The 21651-nt window shown below is 34.8% G+C and overlaps 3 protein-coding genes across 4 annotated transcripts; 1 reads left to right on the top strand and 2 right to left on the bottom strand.

Moving 5' to 3' along the window:
- Positions 1–282: 282 nt before the first annotated feature.
- Positions 283–4832, top strand: LOC147385310 (G-type lectin S-receptor-like serine/threonine-protein kinase CES101). Of its 2 annotated transcripts, none has more exons than XM_086423320.1 (7): positions 283–1622; positions 2490–2606; positions 2695–2906; positions 3415–3625; positions 3774–4008; positions 4093–4243; positions 4369–4832. In XM_086423320.1, exons 1-7 carry the CDS (start codon positions 470–472, stop codon positions 4675–4677), a joined length of 2388 nt encoding a protein of 795 aa, XP_086279446.1. In that variant the 5' UTR covers positions 283–469; the 3' UTR covers positions 4678–4832. The 2 variants fall into 2 exon arrangements, with proteins under 2 accessions (XP_086279446.1, XP_086279448.1); XM_086423322.1 differs by having other exon boundaries at positions 284–1622; positions 2493–2606.
- Positions 4833–5559: 727 nt separating this feature from the next.
- LOC147385309 (protein CORTICAL MICROTUBULE DISORDERING 7-like) lies at positions 5560–14535 on the bottom strand. Its single transcript, XM_086423326.1, has 4 exons — positions 9878–14535; positions 8413–8667; positions 8233–8324; positions 5560–6671 (listed from the first exon to the last, which is right to left on the bottom strand). Exons 1-4 carry the CDS (start codon positions 10541–10543, stop codon positions 5882–5884), a joined length of 1803 nt encoding a protein of 600 aa, XP_086279452.1. The 5' UTR covers positions 10544–14535; the 3' UTR covers positions 5560–5881.
- Positions 14536–14674: 139 nt separating this feature from the next.
- On the bottom strand, positions 14675–16339 carry LOC147385308 (small ribosomal subunit protein eS28). Its single transcript, XM_086423327.1, has 2 exons — positions 16180–16339; positions 14675–15134 (listed from the first exon to the last, which is right to left on the bottom strand). Exon 2 carries the CDS (start codon positions 15123–15125, stop codon positions 14928–14930), a length of 198 nt encoding a protein of 65 aa, XP_086279453.1. The 5' UTR covers positions 15126–15134; positions 16180–16339; the 3' UTR covers positions 14675–14927.
- Between the last annotated feature and the right edge of the window lie 5312 nt (positions 16340–21651).

Raw genomic sequence — 21651 nt, 5'->3', positions numbered from 1 at the left:
TTTTTGTGTTGGGATACACAACTGCACATCCCCGTCCGTGTGTTTCTCGTTATCATGTGAGGTTGAATTACAAAATCATTAAATTATTTTCTTTATTTTTAATTGAGATGTGATTAGTAAAAATTGGGTGCCAATGGCAACTTCTCAAATGTAAAAAGTCCAAAAACGGCTGCAACTAGTAATCCAAGACCCGGATGTACAGTAGTCAGCAGCGGCCGCAGATTGGACTATCACATCGATAATAAGCAACTAATACCAGAAAAAAAATATAAATAAAAAAGTCTTTGGTCATGAGAGGCGGTGGGTATGAACTATGAACTATGAACTATGGCTGAATCTCATCTAAAGTCGGTGTTTCAGATTTTATTCGATTTTTGTCTCGGTGGATTTGGAATCATAGAAAGCGAGAGCGAGAGAGAGAGAGAGAGAAACAGAGATTAAGATTACAAAGTTTTCACACTGTTTGTTAATGGCCATCAAGAAAGTAACTCTAAACGCTATACATCATTTCCTACTTCTGTGCACCATCACCATGATGGGTTCATTCCATGGTGCAGATTCAAATTCTATAACACAAGGCCAAGAATTGGCTGACTGGCAGAATCTTGTTTCTGCTAATGGAATCTTCAAATTAGGATTCTTCAGTCCTGGGGTTTCTAAGAATCGATATTTGGGAATTTGGTACAACAATGTACCAGAAATTACGAGTGTTTGGGTTGGAAATCGAGATGCACCCGTCATGGATTCCTCTGGAGCTCTTAGGATTGATGCCAATGGAAGCTTGATAATTACCCAAGGTGGTGAAATCAGGTATAGAGTGTTTAATTCAAGTCAAACAGTGAGTAATTTAACCGCTACTCTATTAGATTCTGGTAATTTTGTTTTGGCAGAATCGGCTACGAAGCGGATTTTGTGGGAAAGCTTCGATTACCCTTCGGATTCGCTTCTGCCTGGAATGAAATTAGGTTTGAAATTGAAGAGTGATTTGAAATGGTCGATTAGTCCATGGACAAGCGATCAAGTACCTGCACCAGGGGCTTTCACCCTTGGTGTAGACCCGAATAGAACGACCGAATTGTACATGTGGAGGCGAGGAGAAGTTTATTGGACTAGTGGGTTATGGAATAATCGGAGTTTCAACAATGTTCCCCAATTTACATCGAACGATAAGTTCGTGTTTAGATTTGTTTCGAACGAGGAAGAATTGTACTTTACTTATACTATCACGGATAATTCGACTATTTCGAGATGGGTGATTAATTTGTGGGGACAAATTCATTTATATGTATGGGAGGGTTCATCTTGGAATTCGATTCAAAATGGGTTAATAAGTCCATGTGAAGGTAACAGTACAGGGTGTTTGGAGGTGAAGAGGAATGAGTGTAGAAGTGGTGATGAACAATTCAAGAAAATAAAGGGGGATGGTTTCAGTGGCAACATTTATCTGGAAGATTCAACTCTGAGTCTTAATGATTGTGATTTCATGTGTAGAAGAAATTGTTCTTGCTTTGCTTATGCTTTGGCTTATGACAATGGCACGGGATGCCGATTTTGGGGCACGGGGCAGAGTTTATCTGGTGATGGTGGTTCAACTGACATATACACTCTTTCTTCGAATGGTGGTAAGTGTATTTTCCTGAAATAAGATCAAGAATCAAATTTTTTTTAAAGCCTAGGAAGTTTAACATGGGGTGGTACCTTGGGTGCAGTGTCTGTGTAAGATACTTCATGAATGATGGCCCAATGATGCTCCATGTACTAAACCACAGTGTAGGTTCATCAATCCAGACCTCCCAATTGATGGAATAGTTCAATGGGTCGGCGTGGAATCAAATTAAGTAGAGGGATCATGGTCATATCGTTAACATGAATACATGACTAATGTTTATGTGAACTTCACTAGAATTTGAGCTTTGTCCGGTTCTGCATATATGTAGGATGAAGTTCTAGTTAATTGTTAAGCTCAATGCCAAAGCCAGTCGGTCCTTATCTAATCAAAATATTCTCTAGCACTGCTGCTCGGCAAAATGGCTAAATTGGTTAGGTCAAGTAATTGATGGGCTTAAGCATTGGCTGTGCAATTTGACTAGCAGAGCCAGATAAGGCCTGGGCAGAGACATCTGAGTCTCAAGCCAACCCCGAGAGGACCATTAGATTGGCCTGACTGACCTGTTTGCTGAGGACCCGTTGAGTGGATGGTCTGGATTGAAGTAATATTAGAGTAATGATTTTCTGACTCCTCCACGTGGCATACTCTCCTGACATGGCATGTGTAGAACTGTGGATCTTTTACTCCTCGGGATACACAACTGCACATATTTATGGGGATGTGTATCCCGAGGCATAAAATCCATTGTTCTAGCACATACCACATGGGGGAGTCAGATTACCACAACTCATAATATTAATGTAAGGCTAGCTGGGTTTTATAGTTAGATTATATATGCAGCATTGTTGGAGTTACTGAGACAAGTCACATTTTTACCAAGTAGTCGGAAGTAAAAAGAAGTGGTGGATATGGTTTATCGTTGCTGTGGCGGTTGCTCTACCTGTGCTTATTTTGGGTTACTTTTGCCATTTATGTAGGAAGAATCTCAGACACAAAGGTAATAATTTTTCACAGCTAATATATGAGACATCTCTTTATTATACTTAAATGAATAACAAGTCGTGTACTTCTTGTATCCAAAACAGGAGAGACAGAAATAAACCAGGAGAACATGTTACTTGAGTTAGGATCTAGTTCGACACCTTCCCATGAATCTAGGGATGTAAACATGTTCGAAAAAGATCTGAAGAAAGGTAATGAGTTGCAATTATTCAGCTTTGCTAGTATTGTGGCAGCAACGGATGACTTCTCGTCTGAAAATAAGCTTGGAGAGGGTGGTTTTGGACCTGTTTATAAGGTAATCCTTATGACTCTTAAACTTGAAGAAACAGAAAGAAAAAAAAAATTAGTTGATTACTTTACGGCTAATAAGTGATGTGGCCTAGAAATGAGAATTCTGTTGGGGCATAGTGAACGTAGAATAATAGTAATAATAAGCTGGATCAGCAGTAAAGTGAGTGGTTCAAAACTGAGTGGCCTCCTAACTTATTCTGTTGCATGTTGGGAAACCTTCATGGGATCGGGGCATGCGACCATAGGGACTAGTCCAATCCCAAAGGGTATGGGGATACCCTGTGATTTATATAAAAAAAAAAATCTAAAAACTCCTCGATGTATGATGGAGTAACCTAGTTTATTCTAGAGGCTTTGTACAAAACTCTTCATAATCCATGTCTAATAACTTTTTCTTAATTATAAGTACTTTCTATTCTAACCCTAAATTTTTGGTTAATGTCAATCTAAGTCCTACTTTAATAAAATTTAGGATTATATTTTTAACAAGTTAATTAAAAATATTGTTGCAGGGTAAATTACGTGGGGGAAAAGAAATAGCTGTGAAAAGACTTTCAAAAAGTTCTGGACAAGGACAAGAGGAGTTCAAAAATGAGATTTCACTTATTGCTAAACTGCAACACATGAATCTAGTTAGGCTATTTGGTTGTTGCATTCAAGGAAAAGAGAAGATGCTAATCTACGAGTATATGCCCAACAAAAGCTTGGATTCATTCATTTTTGGTTCGCACTACTCTCAACTTTAGCTGATTCTTTGGTTTGTGATTTCATTCAACTGTATCTACTTATTCAGTTATCTATCTTGTTCACTCATCAAGTTTGACCGAAAATTATTCAATATCTTATGATTGCAAATTTTACTTTGAAACAGATCCTGATAAAAGGGCGCTATTGGATTGGAAGAAACGGTTCAACATCATTGAAGGGATTGCACAAGGGCTTCTTTATCTTCATAAATATTCTAGACTGAAAGTCATTCACAGAGATTTAAAAGCTAGTAATATTTTACTGGATGACGAAATGAACCCAAAAATATCAGATTTTGGCATGGCAAGAATTTTTGGACAGAATGAATCTGAAAATACAACTAGGGTTGTCGGGACATAGTAAGTAAACAACTCTTTACTCATCCACAAGCATCAATGTCACCATTAAATACTAATAAATATGATTTTCATGATTGGATACAGCGGTTACATGTCTCCTGAGTATGCCATGAGCGGCATCTTCTCAGTGAAGTCGGATGTCTTTAGCTTTGGAGTATTATTGCTAGAGATCTTAACTGGCAGGAGGAACACCAGTTTTAATCATTCTAACAAACACATCAACCTTATAGGATATGTAAGTTACTAAAACAACAATATAAGCTTTTCATGGATTTTGTCATTGTGGCAACCTTATAGGTTTGTGTATATAGAATTTGACCTTCATTTTTATATTATAAAATGAAAATGGCATTGTTTCAGGTATGGGAATTTTGGAAAGAAGGTACAGTTTTAGAGATAATGGATCCGACATTGGGAGATTCATGTCCGAAGAACAAATTGTTGAGATGGATTCATGTGGGTCTCTTGTGTGTCCAAGAAAGCGCAACAGATAGACCCACCATGTCAACTGTTGTTTCATTGCTTAGTAATGAAAAGTTGCACCTACATGCTCCAAATCAACCTGCATTTTCCGCATTGAAAAGAGGGGCCAACACAAAATCATCTGAAGGGAGATCGGATAGTTGTTCACAGAATGATGTTACAATGTCAATTGTAGAAGCCCGATAAACGTTTGCTCATTCTCGTGTAACATTTTTTTGTAAATTTTATGCATTGGTATGTGATCATACAATGCTTTTCTTTTTTTCTTTTTTTTGGTTTTGATTTATTTCAGTATATTTTTTCATTTATTTACCTTAATTCAATTCTAATAGTGTTCCTCCTGTCATGATTTCTAATCCCCTGGAATTGATATACAATGGATGGGATGGGATCTCTTGGACTACTTGTCTTAATGATTGTAGCCATTGGAGTAGACCTTATTTACTGCGCTTCTATTTTTAGCAAACTGTTTAGGATTTGTGGGAATCCATTCTCTCTCATGCTCCTACAGTTATGATAGTCTCAAAAAACTCACATCAACCAACGCAAGTATTGTTTCTAGCTAAATTGAAACAAAAATGAAGATCTTGATACACAATATTGCATGCAAAAGGAAAAGAGACTGCTTGGGAGAAATACTGTATCGAATACTCTTATAATATTTAATTATCCCGATTTCAGTATATTTCTAGAGAGCATCTATTAATACACTGAACTTTTACTGATAACACACCAATCTATAATGACAACAGTTCAATTTCTCAAGGATTGGTGTGTTGTAAGTAAAATTTGGCATGCCAATAGAATCTCTCGATTTCTAAAATGGGCACTCTCAAAACCCCACTCCTGATCTTGGTCACAACAGGATTTGACAGGCCTACTAAGAGATACCCCGATCATCTACAATTGACGTTCTAAACGATGAATTTGGGCCTAGCATTTCTTGACATCCAAAGTAAGCATTTTACACGGCAATAAATGATGCCCCCACCCACGTGCACATTAATAATACTCAGTCCTGTGGCAGAAGTGTGGGTGTGTTTTTACAATTTTATCAATGTTCTCAGCTTTGAACCTGTGAAAGATAACTAACAATAGAAATGAAACCTCAATGAGAGTAAGTAAATCTCAAAGTTTTCTAACTTTCATATAGAAGGTGAAATACAACCACTATTCTCTGATTAGTGACGGTTAGGGAGATGGTTAGGAAAATTGAAAACAATTAGCTAATATCAGTTAGAGGGCAGTTACCGCCGTGGCACCATTGGAGACAACTTCAGCCCAACAGGTAAAATCCTATCGAACTGTAAACTTGTGTAAAACTGTACTTAAATTGATCTGTAAATTAAGATAATCTCCCAAGTAAATACTCTTCTGTTAGCGAACTCCTTTATCTACTAGCAACAACAGCTGAATCCACATGTTCAAGTAGGAATCCATAGAGTTTCTTCCGCAAGCTCTCTACTCTTTCATCAACCTCAAGCTCATTCCCAGTTGCGTCTTCTAACCATTGATTTACTCTTTTAAGTTGCCCAAGAATATTTGCAACCACATTGCCTTCTTGTCCTAGTTTCGATCTAAATCCATCATTTGAAGAATCTTCCAAGTAATTCAAGAACCATCCACGAGAAACTGAGAGCAACTGTTTTGCCACAGATGCCGCCTCCGTCAAACCTCTTCCCTTTGACCACTCCTCTTTTTCATCTTTAGTCTTCTTTGTTGCTGGATTCTCAATCCGTCGTTTAGGAGATGGCCGTCCTTTGGCACTTGAATCCAGTGTACCGGTCTGGATTCTTGAGCCTTTTTTGTTTTGTGGCGAAGGATTCTTGACTTGCTCTTTGGTTGGTGGATCTGGAGGAGTTTCTAAGACAATATAGTGGTATTGGCCACCACGTAGATTCCCCTTGTTGTCTTGCTCGATAAATAGGGAAAATCTAGAGAGATCCGTCCCTAAAGCAGCTTGGACCCATGAAGTAGCATCCATATTCTTGTCAGTGAAAAGCCTGCAGAGTTCTGGCGATGGAAGCTGAGAGCTAGTGTTACCTACGAAGGATCTGGTTTTGAGTAAGGCATCAACCACAGATGCTGCTCGCCGCATGCTTTCATGGAGGTCTAAGAAATTTCCCACCAAGAAACCCTGAGAATCTTGCTGGGCAGACTCGCAGAGTTCTGCAAACAAGCTGGGAGAGGAAATAAAGATAACAGAATGTTATTATCGTGGGAAAAAGATAACACTGGTTGGATTTTCAAGCTTAACGAGAAGAAAAAATAAAACCTAGAACTTCCAACTTCCATAGAGAATGAATTTATAATTGAAGGCTGGTATTGAGTCAATGAAAACCCAAGGTCTTTGGTCAAAGGCTACAGATACACGATTAAATGGAACCATCTTGAGAAGATGATTATCGCTGTCCTATTGGTCTTCTCTTGTTAATTTCGCCCACGTGTGATTACTCCTTTAATACACATTGATGATTGGTTGGCTAGAAATTAACCACTTTGGAACGAGTGCTCGCTTTCCTATGCAGACCAATAGTTAGTTGAATGGATGAATCTCTCCTAACTGAAATGAAACCAGAAGGGATTGATTTATCCTTATGCATTTCAAACAACCTCAGACCAACTTATGACTAATTTCATTGTCATGGAAATATGTCAGTGGATTTGACAAGTCAACTGATGCATGTGACCTTATACAAACTACCGTTCAGTGGATTTGGAGAAAATCTTGACCATCTGATCAAGAAACTCTGAGGGGAAAAAATAGGCAACAGTCCAAAATAAATAAGAGAACAAAATTGATGGGTAGGCAGGTGAAGGTGAGTTGCAAACCCAGGTCTGTATATTACTACTCACAGACTTTACCAACTTACCAAGTAGGTACCTTCAGTCATTGCTTCACATGCCAGTAGATTAGAATTGCCAATACAGTATGTACTTTCGTCAATGTTGGTGGCAATGCGTCCCACATCCTAGAAAATAAATATTGAGTGATAAAGGAAGCCTGGACCACCAGTGACGTTGCTTAATCAAAAATCACCTATTGGTCATTATGCTTGCCAACCATTCTAATTCCAAAAATGTTAAAAACTTAATATCTGCGTGCACAATTGACAAACTCATTTCTTGAACAAGTTGTTTGAAAGTGATTGACGGCAGTTTGCACATTAAATAACTAAAACAAATCTTGTAAGGAGAAGCAAGATCTCGTCTGATACATGCTTTAATAATAACAGACTAGTTCATAAGAAAGGAAGTATTCTGTGTTCAACGCTGCAAAATCTTACAAGCAGGGGATATACTTCTCATCTAAAGTCTTTTTTTCATGGCTTTTGGAACAGCTTATAACCTGTGCAGTTAATAGAATGGGACCAGTTTCTTAAACCACTAAAATGAACACAGAACACGCATGCCAAAAGTGATGATGCCTCCAAATTCCAAAAATGGCTAATTCAATAATAGAGCAATCAAAAGCAGTTCAAAGAGAGAATTCTTCTCCATTACATTTCTTCTCAAACGAACGTATATTAAAAATTTATACACAATAGAAAATTAAACATGTTACTAACTTTCGACACAATAAAAAATTCACGGCAATAACAAATTTAAGCTCAGGTATATGCTTAACAACATTGGCCTAGTATTCAATCTTGACATCTAAAAAATAACGCAAGACAAATGACAATGAAGTTGACAACAAAAAATAGCAAAAATAAGTAGAGAAAAGTAATTTTATAGCACCTCATACATCGTATGACACTCTCTGCAGCTGATGCTTCAAGTAACGCATTCACAGATGCCAAAAATGCAGCATTTCTATGACTTACAGCATCCTAAAAAAACCATCAAATAAATAAAATTGAAGAGTTGGGAAAAACTGATGTGTATTGTAATGTCATATGCAAGGACTTTATTCCATACCTTGCCAAGATCATGAATGCTAGATGGGAGAGAATCCCATGAAATGCTCTGATCGTAACAATTTTTAAAATTAAGAGGCACCTTAACACTGCCGCTTGGAATATTGCCTTCCACAGGTGACTTGATATTCCCTTTTAAAGTCTTACTCATCACTTTTAATGACGGACCATTACTTTTGCTTTTCAATGGTGAACTACTCAAACCTTTATGCTTCAAGGATGAATCCTTTCTGGAAGAAGTCTTTTTATCTGAAAGCTGTAAATCACAAGGCACAATTTACCTAAGAATCCAACTTCATGAAAAGTATGCAAGGAGTGGTAAACTATAAAAAGAATTAAAGAAACAAGTGGGAAGAGATCAATTTTGGTTTTCATAAAATTAAACTGGGAGCATGAAGACAAGGGTGAAAAGTAAAAGAGCATATATCCTTCTATGGCTGTTTCATATTATTCCTGTATTTAGAAATGGTTTATCGATTACTATTTATGATAAGCATTAGGCTTTCCCAGAACATTGCATGAAGCTTCGTAATCTTTATCCAAATTTTCCAAAACAACCCTGCACAATAATTTACAAAAATAATTAAGCTTCTCTCAACCAACTTGAGAATTCCTTATCAAGAACTACTTAAGTCGTTATATCCTTGTGCATCTCACACACCACAATATTCCTCCTCTCATGATTTTTAAGAGTAACATGCGTGTGCACACACATTGTAAATTTTCACAAGCGTCAATTTATTATGTTAAAAAGGTATTTACTACAGGTCAGTTATCTTTCAGGAAGATTAAAGAAATCTCCCTTGATTAAGGAATAATCACCAAAATTTATACACTTAAGGTACCTATTGCTTCTAGCATTCATAACTTAAAACTAATTGTCCAAGAATCCATCAAACCTTAGTGTATTTCACACATTTAATAATGCCCAGTAAAAGGAACAGAAAATCTAGAAGTCCAAGTGGAACAGAGACCACCAATTTAACAATTATATCTTTCCATTAAAGAATTTCGAGGTGGGGTACAAAATCCAATCTTGCCCATCAAAAGACAGAGAGTGAGCTTAATCAAAAGAAAAGTAACAAATTCGTACTTAAGAAGAGATAAAATGCAAGCTAAGTATAAAAAAGGAAGCATGACAGAGAATCAGATAAAATATTTCATAAAATAAACAGAGAGAGAACCCCAGATAAAGGCATAAAAAGACCCAAATATTAGATTTGCTAAAAAAAAAAAATCTCATAAAATCACATAATTCACCAGATGTAAGTAACGTAACAGAACCTAAAAAATCCAAAGCCATTGAAAATTATGAAAAGTACAGAAAAAAATTAAGTAGAAGGCCTAAATCTAAGATTTGCAAAAAATTCTCTCACAAAGTCGCATTAACAGAACAAAAAACAAATCCAAATACATTGAAATTACGAAAAAAAATACAGAAAAATAAGTATAAAAAAAAATCTTACAGAAGCAGAATCCGAAGAACTCGAAGTCGTCTTCGACGGCACCCGATCCTTTGTTCCCGGACTCTTCTCCCAACCCCTCCGCATCGTATCCAGACTTAATCTCCTCTTCTCCATCCCTTCTGCCCTCACATTTCCCATCGAAGCTCGTCTCGTGGTCTTCACATCTTCAAACTCCAACCTCTTCACCTTTGACTTCAAATCCAATATCTTTAACGCATCTTTTTTCACGTTTTTAACCTTCTCGTATTCCTTTTTAACTGCAGAGAAATCAACATTCGATCGAAACGGCAACGAATCACTAGAAACCAAATCTGTAGGATTACCAACACAAGGCCTCCTTCTAGGAACCGTTTTAACGCCTCGAAGAACCGGAACAGGCGAAGCCGAATCGAACCGGGCGACATAGATAAACTGCCCAAGCTGGATCTTGTCACTGAAGATGAGATCGTTGTCTTCATCAGAGATCGAAACATAGGTACAATGAAGAGAATCTGAGACTTTCAAGAAGAAACCTCGGCTCTGCCATGGATCTTCACCTCCGGCAAGAGTAGGCACGATTCCGATAACCTGAAGAAGAGCAGACCTGTGTTCTCCGGTGACCTTCACGTCTTTGTTGCTTGCGTGCTCTAAGAGCTTCGACAACACACCTGGTGTTAACGACGCCATTAAAGACCTTCACGAAGCTTTGCTCTTAACAGTAACACCAACACCATTGCCTAGAGACAGAGAGAGAGAGAGATTTGAATATATTTTGATTCAACATTGGTCACAGAGCGCGTACTGGCGCGTAACTGGTAAATGTACGGATAGATGGAGACTTTTGTGGAGGTGATGACAAGTGTCGAAGAGGAGATGTCCTTGTTGAGATGGTCGATTTCGATTGCAGAGAGAGCGCAAGTATCAAGGTTTATCCCATAAGGTAACCAGTCGAAGAAGACAAGAAAGAAAAGTCATAAAAAAAAGAAGTTAACATCACTATCATGCGCAGACGCCTTTTACAGACTAGAGTTGATCAGATAGAACAGATACAATTAAGTAATTCATAGAATGTCTTTGTGTCAATATTTTAGTGGACATACTGGTTCAACATAATACTAAAGCTCTAATGGTTTCAAATTAAAATGAGACACGAGGATTGTTTAACATTAGAGTCGATGCTATCAGGTTTAGTGGATCACTGTCTTTATGGAGGAGGCTTGGGTAGGAATTATAAGTACGTGACAAGGATAGAATAGTAGAGATGAGACATAGTGGGACCCATCTAATTTAATCCGCCGTTTTCCCGAGTACAGGAAGGATTCTTTATCTGGTGCTCGACACAGATCGACAAAGAATGATGATAATCACCATGCTTGTTAGTAAGATTTCAGCATTACAAAAGGTCCTTGGGATCATCTAGTGACATTCAAAAACATGATCTGATGGGTCAGCATCGTTAGAGGACAAAATTCTATAAACCAAGAGAAGAAAATGATTTCATCATTAAATTTTTATTTTAAATTCAAGAGTTATGTAGAAGTTGGATAATCATCTATTTTCCAAATTATGAATCAAATTTAAAAAAAAAAAAAAAAATTTAATTTAATTTTTTTTTTTGAGATTTTCAATGAAAGTCTCTTGTTGTCGTGTTGGATTGCTAATTTGAAAATCTATTTGAGCAAATTGATTTTTAAGAAGGCTTAAAATCATATTAAACAAGTAAAGAAAGTATTTTTTATTTTTTATTTTTTTATTTTTGTTGCTTAGGCTTATCAAATGGTGGATCAATTCTAATCAGCTAATTGAGAACTGATCCTAAATGTTATTGAACTCATTGTACATAAATAATCAATCAATCTAATGTTAGCATATATGATTGCCAAATATACATTGATCAACAAAAAGATTGTGATACATGAAAATTTGGATGAAAAAGATGTCATTTATTGGATCTAAATATATTTTTTTTTGTTGAATCTAAATAATGAATAAAAAAATAAAAATAAAAAGAATCCAGCCCCACAAAATCAACAATAGAAAAATAAAATGAAATTTGAAAAAAAAAAAAAAAATTCAAAATAATACAAGTAATCAAATTGGGGTACATTGAGTTCATGGTTAGTGTGAATCAGTTGGGGGAACTTTTAGAATGATACAAGAATACAAGATGAAGAAACCTCCAAGCACTAGAAGACAAAGAGGGTCTGACTCTCAGTGCTACACAACGCATAGAAGTGGTTTTGAGTTGGGACACACATAAATCCGAAGGCAACGCATGTACCACTCAAGAGAATCTCTGCTCTGTAAACTCTGTCCACTACTGTATTCTATACTTGCTTTCCACAGTCGAGTCAGATAAAAAGTCTTTCTCCCCAAAAAAAAAAAAAAAACAAAAACGATCGCAACAGGCGCCACAAAAGTCAAGATAAAAAAAATTACGACAGTAAAAAGTCTTCGACTCTCGAAAGGAAGGGAGAGAGAGAGCTGCTATTCGCACCCAATTACTTATTACACCCCAAACTAAAAATATATAATAATAAAAAAGTAAATTATTTAGAATAAAGGTGCCAATAGAAACTCTTTTTTTTTTTTTCAAAGATTTCTAATTTTTGAATTTAAGATTTTATATGAGCATAATCATACTTGTTAACAACTACTGAAATTTTTTGAAGGTGATATAATTTTGAGATATTTCCAAAATCGTGCAAAATCGAGGACAAAATTCCAATTTCAAAACATGTTTTTCCAGTGAATTCCTCACTTTTATAGTAAAAGAAATTATTGAAAATTATCCACAAGACCACTAATATGATAAAATCGTTAATATTTTATCAACAAATTTGTTAATCGTAAAGGTAACGAATTCAATGAAAAAACATATTTTGAGAAATAAAATGAACCATGTACCGGACTCAAAATATCATCATATTCAACACACAAAATTGGCGATTCATCCATTATAATTTGAACTAGACCATTTTTGATGTTTGAATGATGTGTTTTAATCTTTAATTGAAGTGTCATAACTAATTTAAGAAATTAGGGTGCAATAAGTAGAAGTTGGGGTGTTAATATTAACTCTAAAAAGCCCAATTTTGAACCAAAAAAATTTAACAACGATTTTTTTTTTTATTAGACTGAAATTTTATTAAGAATAGAAACAAGCCGCTCGAGATAATCTGCCATAATACAATAGGCAAATTACAAATTACACAAAGTTAAATTACAATATTAAGTTTAATTAAATTACAATGTTAAGTTAATTTATTTGAGCAGCATAAGGACTCCCATTCAAACACAAAATCATCCAAGAACTCCCTTGAGGCCAGGTCCAGCTTACTTAAAAAATACAACAACAAAAAAAAACATGAAAGTCAATTTCACTTCTAAAAAAACATCAACGCAACCCCTCCAAATAATATATTTATGCTCCAAAACATGCCCAATGTAAAATAAGATGACAACACTTATATTTCTTAAAATAAGATGACATTTTGTAGATGAGTTATTGATATTTTTAGGAATTTTTTCAAAGACTACTATCGACTGAATCTAATTTCCTGGAACGATCACGTTACGACAACACAATGATGCTCCATTGTACGTTCCCTTCATCATAGATCCCTTTTATCTTCTTTTTAAAAAAAAAAACAAAAGAGAGAGAGAGGGGGGGAGGGCATATTATTATGGGCTTATTAAACACACCATTATGCAAGTGTATTTGCCAGACCAAATACTAGAATGCCCACTATCTTGTCAAGCTAAACTCTACTATTACACTTTACAACCATAAGATATGCCCAGGGCCAAAGACCACTCCAATTAAATAAGTAGAGGGGAGGAAAAAAAACAACTTAAAAACGCAAATAAATCATATACGTGTCATAAGAGAACATTGTAATGAAGTATACAGAGAAGAGAGTCCTATATAATATTGCAATCTTCACGAGTAGAACAACAAGTACCATCTACTTAATATTATAAGATGTTAATCCTAGAGAAAACTTCAAAAGATTTAATGGGATGGTTGTCAAATAACAGAAAGGGAGTAAATGCAAAACTAAAATGATAAAGACTCAGAGATCAAAAAGGACTAAGTAGAAGAATATGAAGTAAAACTTTATGGTAGGACCAATAACATAGAATACTCTAAAAGCCGTGAAGTAAAGGCAAAACTAAAATCATACATCAAGGGCTCAAAAAACAAGGACTAAAAATGAAGGTATGAAGTGAAACTTTACTACCAAGTGCTCAAAAGGATTAGATGTTAATAACAAATTAGGATCAATAACATAGAACACTCTAGAGCAACCATTTTCGCTATCTAGATTCAATTATCCAAAAAAAAAAAAAAAAGAGGATTCTAGCTTTAGAACAAGAGTTGGGTAGCCAAGGCGAAATGTGTTTTTAAGGTGTTACTCAACCAGCATTGCATCATGGAGTAGAGAGCTGAATGGTTTACCGACATTCTAATAAAATGAAAGTAGCATTGACACCAATGATAAGGAGAGAACTGTTTTGGTGAGAATTGAAGCTTCTAAAACAAATTGTAGTACGAAAAAACTGACAAGAAGATACAACCCTCTACATAGAACTGAAGTGAAAAATAGGATTTGCGTTGAAGACACAACAAATAAGATATATATCTAGATACAATTTAGAATTAAACGGAAGAAAAATGCAAATCAAGGTTATAAGAAGCACTAGAACTATGTAACAAGGGCAAAAGCAGAGCGACAACAAGATTCAGTACGATTGTAATTTAGACAAATAAGAAATTGTGACATATTTGACACGCAGTCTTTATGGGTCTAATAATAATAATAATCCACAAAAATAATGTGTGGAATAAAGATAATAATAATTTAACTCGTCATAAAATCTCCAACTTTCTCATCACAAATATTCAACATAACAACTAGCCCAATCCATCCTTAAGTAGAAGAACATTTGAAGTAACCCAAAAAACATGGGAAAGCACAGTCGATGATGAATTACCAACACAATAAATAATTAAAAAAAATAGAAAGCCTAAGCAAAACTCTTAAAGGATGGGGGGAAAAGGAGACTCTCAACGCAACCTTCTAGCTTCCCTTTCAGACTCAAGAAGGGTGAGGATATCTCCCTCCCTCACAGGCCCCTTCACGTTCCTCATGATGAGTCGGTTCTGGTCATCCAGAAACTTGACTCTCACCTGGGTAACCTGCCCCCTAGATCCTGTCCTACCCATTACCTTCACCACCACTGCAAGCTTCACTTGAGAATCCATACTCCACAACTGGAAACACAAAAAAGAGAAAAAAATTGGACTCTTAAACCAAAACCATTAAGAAGTTATGATTAAATATTGCAAAATTTAAGATCAATTAATGGCTAGAACCACAGCTTTAGCAAGGTTTTTTTCTTTGTGGCTACAGAACCATAAGAAATAAAGATCAGATCAGTTTCTCTGTAAAATTCCGTCAATCATTCTCGTTTGTTTTTCAAACAAAAAATAAGAAATAAGAAAAAAGAAAAACAACTTTGTGATTATTTTCTCACAAAAAAACAGGATATATCAGATCAACCAACATTCAACTAATCAGAAAACTAACTTAACAACAGGTTTGAAGTTAGAATATGATATTCAAAAAATCAGAAAACTAACGTAACGGCAGATTAGAAGTTAGAAGATGATATTCGAAAAATCAGATGATATTAAAAAAATTAAAAAAAATCTTAAAATTAACTTGAAAAATTAGATGATATTCAAATAATCTTAAAATTGACCTGTATCGTGATGGCCGCTCGTTCAAAATTGGAAATTGGAAGAGATCTTACGCTAGTTTTAGTTAAACCTAATTTTAGTTGTTATATATAATGAGCCAACGAGTTTCATTTTAACCGTTAGATCTAACGGTCGCTATCTAAAACTCGTTTAAGTGAAATAAATACACCGTTTCTTAAACATTAATCTTATTTATTTATACAGGATATATCATGAACCCAAACTCTCTTCTCTCACGACTTTCTCTCTTCTCTTCTCTAAGCTCAAAAACTCTCAAACGAGCATTCGATCCAATGAACTTATTCAACGCAAATACACACGAAGGCAGTCAAGCTTACAAACCCTATGTAAAATTTCAGATCATTCTCGTTTGTTTTTCAAACAAAAAATAAAAACAACTTTGTGATTATTTTCTCACAAAAAACAGGATATATCAGATCAACCAACATTCAATTAATCTCAGAACACTAACTTAACAACAGATTAGCAGATGATATTAGAAAAATCTAAAACTTGAAAAGATGATGTTAGAAAAATCTAAAAATTGAAAGATGACCTGTGTTGTGATGTTCGCTCGCTCCGAACTCGCAGATATACTAAACTCAAGCCCTTCCTTTTCTTATTCAGGACTAAAACTCGAACCCTACCCTTCCCTTTTCTTATTCGCAGTAAAGCTCTAACCCTAACTCTTGGTTCCTATATATAGGAGGGGAACTATCTTGGAAACTGCCACTGACATTTATAAGAATACCGATTATATCCCATAGAATTCAACAGCGAGACAACTTTATATTTTTATAAGAATACCGATTATATCCAATAGAATTCAACAGCGAAACAACTTTGTATAGGGCTTTATAAGAATACCGATACCGATTATATATATATATATTTTGATAATGAAGGGTATCCGGGCCAGCTTGCGCGTACTCAAACTAGTCCCTACGCCCCGCACTCAGACTATACCCCACTACGTGGAGCAGTGCGTGACCACCAAGATTTTTTATGAGTAGTGGGATTTGAACTTGAGACCATAGAAAGAACAGATTCCTTAGCCCTAAATTACTACCATTCAGCCATCCCCTTGGTGGTTGATACCGATTATATCCAATAGAATTCAATAGCGAAACAACTTTATATAGGGTTTTAAATGGGCATATTATTCTATAGCGCAATAGGAATATATGATTATGTGACTTGTTAATCCCAGCCGTTCAATCTCTTTATTTAGTTTGACCGGCCACGTGCATGCTCTGTCGTAGCAGATATGCCGATGAATATTTGGTAGGACTGCCAACTGGGCGGGTTGGAGGGTAAACCAAGGCTCAACCACCAAACCCATATCCCAAACTCAACTCAATTTGACCATCGAGCCTAAGCTACTTAACTCAAGCTCAAGTCAAGCTTGATTTTCTAAAATTAGGTTGAACTTGGGTTAACCTTAGTTAGATAATTTTGGGTGATTTGGTGGGTTCAGCAGGTTGGGCTTGTTGAATAATCTTAATTTTATTTTGTTTAAGAAATAAATTTTATATTTTAAAAATTAATAAATAAAATTGCAGACCACTTTCATATCCGTAGAAACACATAATAATAATAAATAAATTTCTTAGAAGGCCCATTAGAAATTGGAAGATCCAAAATATATAGAGAGAGAGAGATCCTACAATGATGAGCCGTAGAAGCATAGTAAAAAACTTTGGATTCGATTATTATTCAAAAGGTCCATGCTTCAATTTGGATAATTTCATAAAAATTTAGGGAAAATCAGATTAATTTAAGGAAATATACAAATGATATTTTGGAGATTTTAACGAATATCTTATTTTATTTTTTAGATTTGAATATTGAAGGAAATAAAATTTTGATGGTGAAGACTAAAAATGTTGTCATATTATGTGATTTGTCGATAAACGTTGATTAATTCATCAATTCACCAATTTAATCAATTAATTCCTTATTTAGAGAATTTTATGAATTTTTGAAAAACTTCGACCAATTTTGTTACTATGCTTCTAAGGTTAAAGTGGGGAAAAAAATTATATTAGCAAACCAACTTTACTTTCTTCACACCAGAACTTTTGAAACCATTAGATATAAATGGATGATCATCATCTTTTATATATGGATACAAAATCAATTAAAAAAATTCATAACTGCGATACTTGCCATCATCAAAAGCACAAAAAAATAAATTGAAAGATTTATGTAGTATAACATTTAAAGAGGAAATTTTATTTACCACATCGACTTTGTATAAAGGTAGAGTCGTGATTTTATGACGCCACTCTACACACTCCCTCATACGCCCCTTGACATGACATGAGCTAGAATCATATATTATTTTCCTGTGCATACACAATTGTACATTTTCATAAATATGTGTATTTGTGTATCCCAAAAAAAGAATTAAAGATTTTAGCACATACCACGTTAGGAGGCATGTGAGGATACGTCCGAATATCATTATTCTTAAAGGTATGTTCAAACAAATGCCCCTTAATTAGTACACTACATGCTAGTTTACATGTTCTTAAAAAAAGGTGCTTATGTAATTTTAAAACTACAAAACTTTTTGGAAATTAACTACACAACTTGATTAGACGGTGGTGGAATTTGTTCCTGAAATATTATTAAAATGATTCAAATTATATTAAATTTAAATATATAAGTGGAGGTATTTATGGTCACTGAAATTTTGTTGTCCACAATTTTACTCTGCCTTCTCTCATTATAATAATAAAGAGAGCCGTGTTGGAGTAACATTGTAAATCGTGAGGGACATTTGTGACGTGGATGTATGTCAGAATCCTTGTTAGCAATTCGGAATACAACAAAAATTCGATTTGTGAAAAAATTAAGTTCTCTTCGATTTTGGATTGCAAAAATCCTGTCTAAACTTCGGGCAAAATGTTAATAAATGGAAAATATGCAACATATGCTTCATACATGTATTATCTGTTCCATTTCAAAATTTTGGAAAGCAAAAATTCAATCATATGATAGTGATGGTGCTAATGAAATTGGTGATGTTAATGATGGTGGTGATAATGATGACGTTGAGGTTATTGATACATTGATTTTTAAAAAAAGACTATAGTCAAGGGACAAATTATCAATTTGAAAAATTGAGGTGTAATCTTAAATAAATGTAGAGAGGGTCATGTCATTCTTTTTCTAAAGATAAAAGGGACATTGTCCCATAAAAATATGGATTCCTCTAAAATTTTGAAGCATGGCCGCTTCAAAGTCGACTTGTGTTACACATCACAACTTACAATCCGTGAATTATTCGAATACTCAATAATCCAAAGAATAATGCTTTCATTGAAAGAAAAAAAATTTGTAAATTATTCAAGAATTAATCGGGAGATTGCTAACAAGGGAATTTTCCCTCATGATGTACATTTTAATGTTACTCCAGCATTATCCTAATAAATGTATTATTTTCAGTGGTAAATTAGTAATTACACATATAAAGAGTAGATTCTACGATATAGAAACCTGATACACGTTAAAAATGAGAAACTTATTAAATATGATCATAAATCATAATTGGGATGCCCAATCAGCCATCACTAAAAGCACCAATAAATAAATAAATAATTGTGATAATCTGCTACCCCATGTGACAAACTCAATTGATTACCTGACGTGACAAGTTCGACAACCATAGATCTACCCTCCCCTTGGGATACAAGGCTGCACTTCCCCATAAAAATTTATATCTCAAGGGAATTGTGTATCACGATGAGTGCATGTCTACAATTTTTGAACTTATCATGTCAAGTAGTTGATTGAATATGCCATGTCGGGTAGTCAGATTATCACAACTCAAAAATAAATTGTAAAATTAAGTAGTCAAATAAAATTTATGTGGGAAAAGTATTTTATAAAAAATTGTTTAAAAGGTATGTTCAAGTAAATGGACTCTTATTTAATCGTTACTAAAACTAAGAGTCATTATAAGCAGGGGGCACTAAAACGTAAGCTATTGATGTGGTAAGAGCACAAAATCATAATCTTTTTTTTTTTTGTGATACACGAGAAAAAAGATCTACAGTTCTGTGCACTTGTCACACTAATCACATATAAATCGTATATGTTTTAACGCAGGATTTTATCATTAGTTTAAACATAATCCATATCTTCAAAGAGAAATGGGAGTCACTAAAGTAAAGAGAGGACAAACAAAATTGAAGAAAGAGAAACTTTAAGCATAAAAAATGAACCGGTAGTTGGTCCACACATTTATTATGTGAAAGGGTTGATGATGAAATTGACTAGATAAAAATAGTATGAACAATTAGTTTTCAAATATAATTTTCATGATTTAAATACTATTTAGTTCCTCTCCAATGCTAGGTTTAATTCAGTGGCATAAAAGTAACAACTATTGAGTTATTGGAGTGAACTATGACCAATAAGTTTTCAAATATAATTTTCATAATTTAAATACTATTTAGTTCCTCTCCAATGCTAGGTTTAATCTGTAGATACTGGCGTGCATCTGAGTGAATCAATTCATGCAACAGAAGATCCTCACGTTGCATGGCATCAATGAAAAATTCAATAGCTTGATATTCAAAAAATCTTAAAATGACCTGTGTTGTGATGGTCGCTCGCTCAAAATTTGTAGAGATCACTCAAACCCTAGTTTTAGTTCTTACTTCCTATTCCCATTAAAACTCAATTAGTAGAGATCGCTCAAGCCCGAGTTTTAGTTCTTACTTCTTATTCCCATTAAAGCTCAAACCATAATTTTTGTTGTTAGATATACCATACAAAGAGAGGGAAATATTGTATATAGAGAGCGAAATATTTTGGTTACTGCCCCTGATTATTATTAGAATAACAATTGATGAGGTTTGAAATTTGGAAATATGGTATATAGTAGATCCATGATGTAACTCCTCCCTTGATCAAGTGTCTATGTAAGAGTTTTTGAACTTAGATAAGAAGGAGAGTTTGCGTTTTTGGAGAGTTGGGGAGTTTTTGAATTTAGAGAAGGAGAAGAGGGTTTGAGTTTTCGGAGAGTGGGGATGTATATAAATAAATAAGACTAGTGTCTAAGGATGGCACAGTAAAACACATGTATTTATTTCACTTAAACGAGTTTTACGGTCAAGATGAATAGGGCACTCATTTGTTCACTATATATATATATTTGTATTTATTTCACTTTAACAAGTTTTAGATCATGACGGTTGGATCAAGCACCATTTAATGGTCAAGATGAATAGGGCACTCATTTGTTCACTATACATATATACATCCCGTTCAGCAACAAACATTTTGACAAACATTTTGGCAAAACATTTTTCAAAACATGGGTTAGAGGTTTTGGAATGGGCTGATTTTTGGTGAGGATGATCTTTACGGTGAGGAGATCATCCTCACCAAAAATCAGCTCATTCCAACACTTCTAACCCCAATTTATAAATTGAAAAATCATGGATCGTCCATTTTTTGTAAACAATTTTTTATGGGGTTAGAAGTTTTAAAATGGACTGATTTTTGGTGATGATGATCTCCTCACCGTAGAGATCATCCTCACCAAAAATCAGCCCATTCCAAAACCTCTAACCCATGTTTTGAAAAATGTTTTGCCAAAATGTTTGTTGCTGAACATTTCCCTTATATATGTATATATGGGTCAGGTTCAAACGACAATCATTTCAACACACATATAGATAACGTGTTTTGTCTTATATGAGAAAAAATGTTTGGAATGGGCTGATTTTTTGTGAGGATGATCTCTGTGGTGAGGAGATTATCCTTGCCATAAATCAGTTCATTATGAAACTTCTAGACCGTCCAATTTTTGTTGAAAAATTATAGACCATCCAATTTTTGTAAATCAATTTTGATGGGGTTACAAATTTTGGAATCGGATGATTTTTTGGCCAGGATGATCCCCTCATCACAGAGATCATCCTCACAAAAAATCAGCCCATTCCAAACATATTTGCCTATATAAGACAAACACATTGTCTATATGTGTATCGCAGGAACCCGACCCTATATA

This window comes from Akebia trifoliata, chromosome 14 (assembly GCF_017979445.1).
Source record: "Akebia trifoliata isolate Shusen 1 chromosome 14, ASM1797944v1, whole genome shotgun sequence".
NCBI lineage: Eukaryota > Viridiplantae > Streptophyta > Magnoliopsida > Ranunculales > Lardizabalaceae > Akebia > Akebia trifoliata.
The sequence above is the reverse complement of the archived record's forward strand: the minus strand, read 5'-3'. Positions and strand labels throughout refer to the sequence as shown.

Coding starts and splice junctions, on each gene's coding strand:
- LOC147385310 (XM_086423320.1), top strand. CDS start 470: ATGGCCATCAAGAAAGTAACTCTAAACGCTATACATCATTTCCTACTT. Junction 3,626..3,773: donor CTTGGATTCATTCATTTTTG/GTTCGCACTACT, acceptor ACTTTGAAACAG/ATCCTGATAAAAGGGCGCTA. Junction 4,009..4,092: donor ACTAGGGTTGTCGGGACATA/GTAAGTAAACAA, acceptor GATTGGATACAG/CGGTTACATGTCTCCTGAGT.
- LOC147385309 (XM_086423326.1), bottom strand. CDS start 10,543: ATGGCGTCGTTAACACCAGGTGTGTTGTCGAAGCTCTTAGAGCACGCA. Junction 8,325..8,412: donor GCATTCATGATCTTGGCAAG/GTATGGAATAAA, acceptor TGGTTTTTTTAG/GATGCTGTAAGTCATAGAAA. Junction 6,672..8,232: donor AGTGTCATACGATGTATGAG/GTGCTATAAAAT, acceptor TTCCTCTCCCAG/CTTGTTTGCAGAACTCTGCG.
- LOC147385308 (XM_086423327.1), bottom strand. CDS start 15,125: ATGGATTCTCAAGTGAAGCTTGCAGTGGTGGTGAAGGTAATGGGTAGG.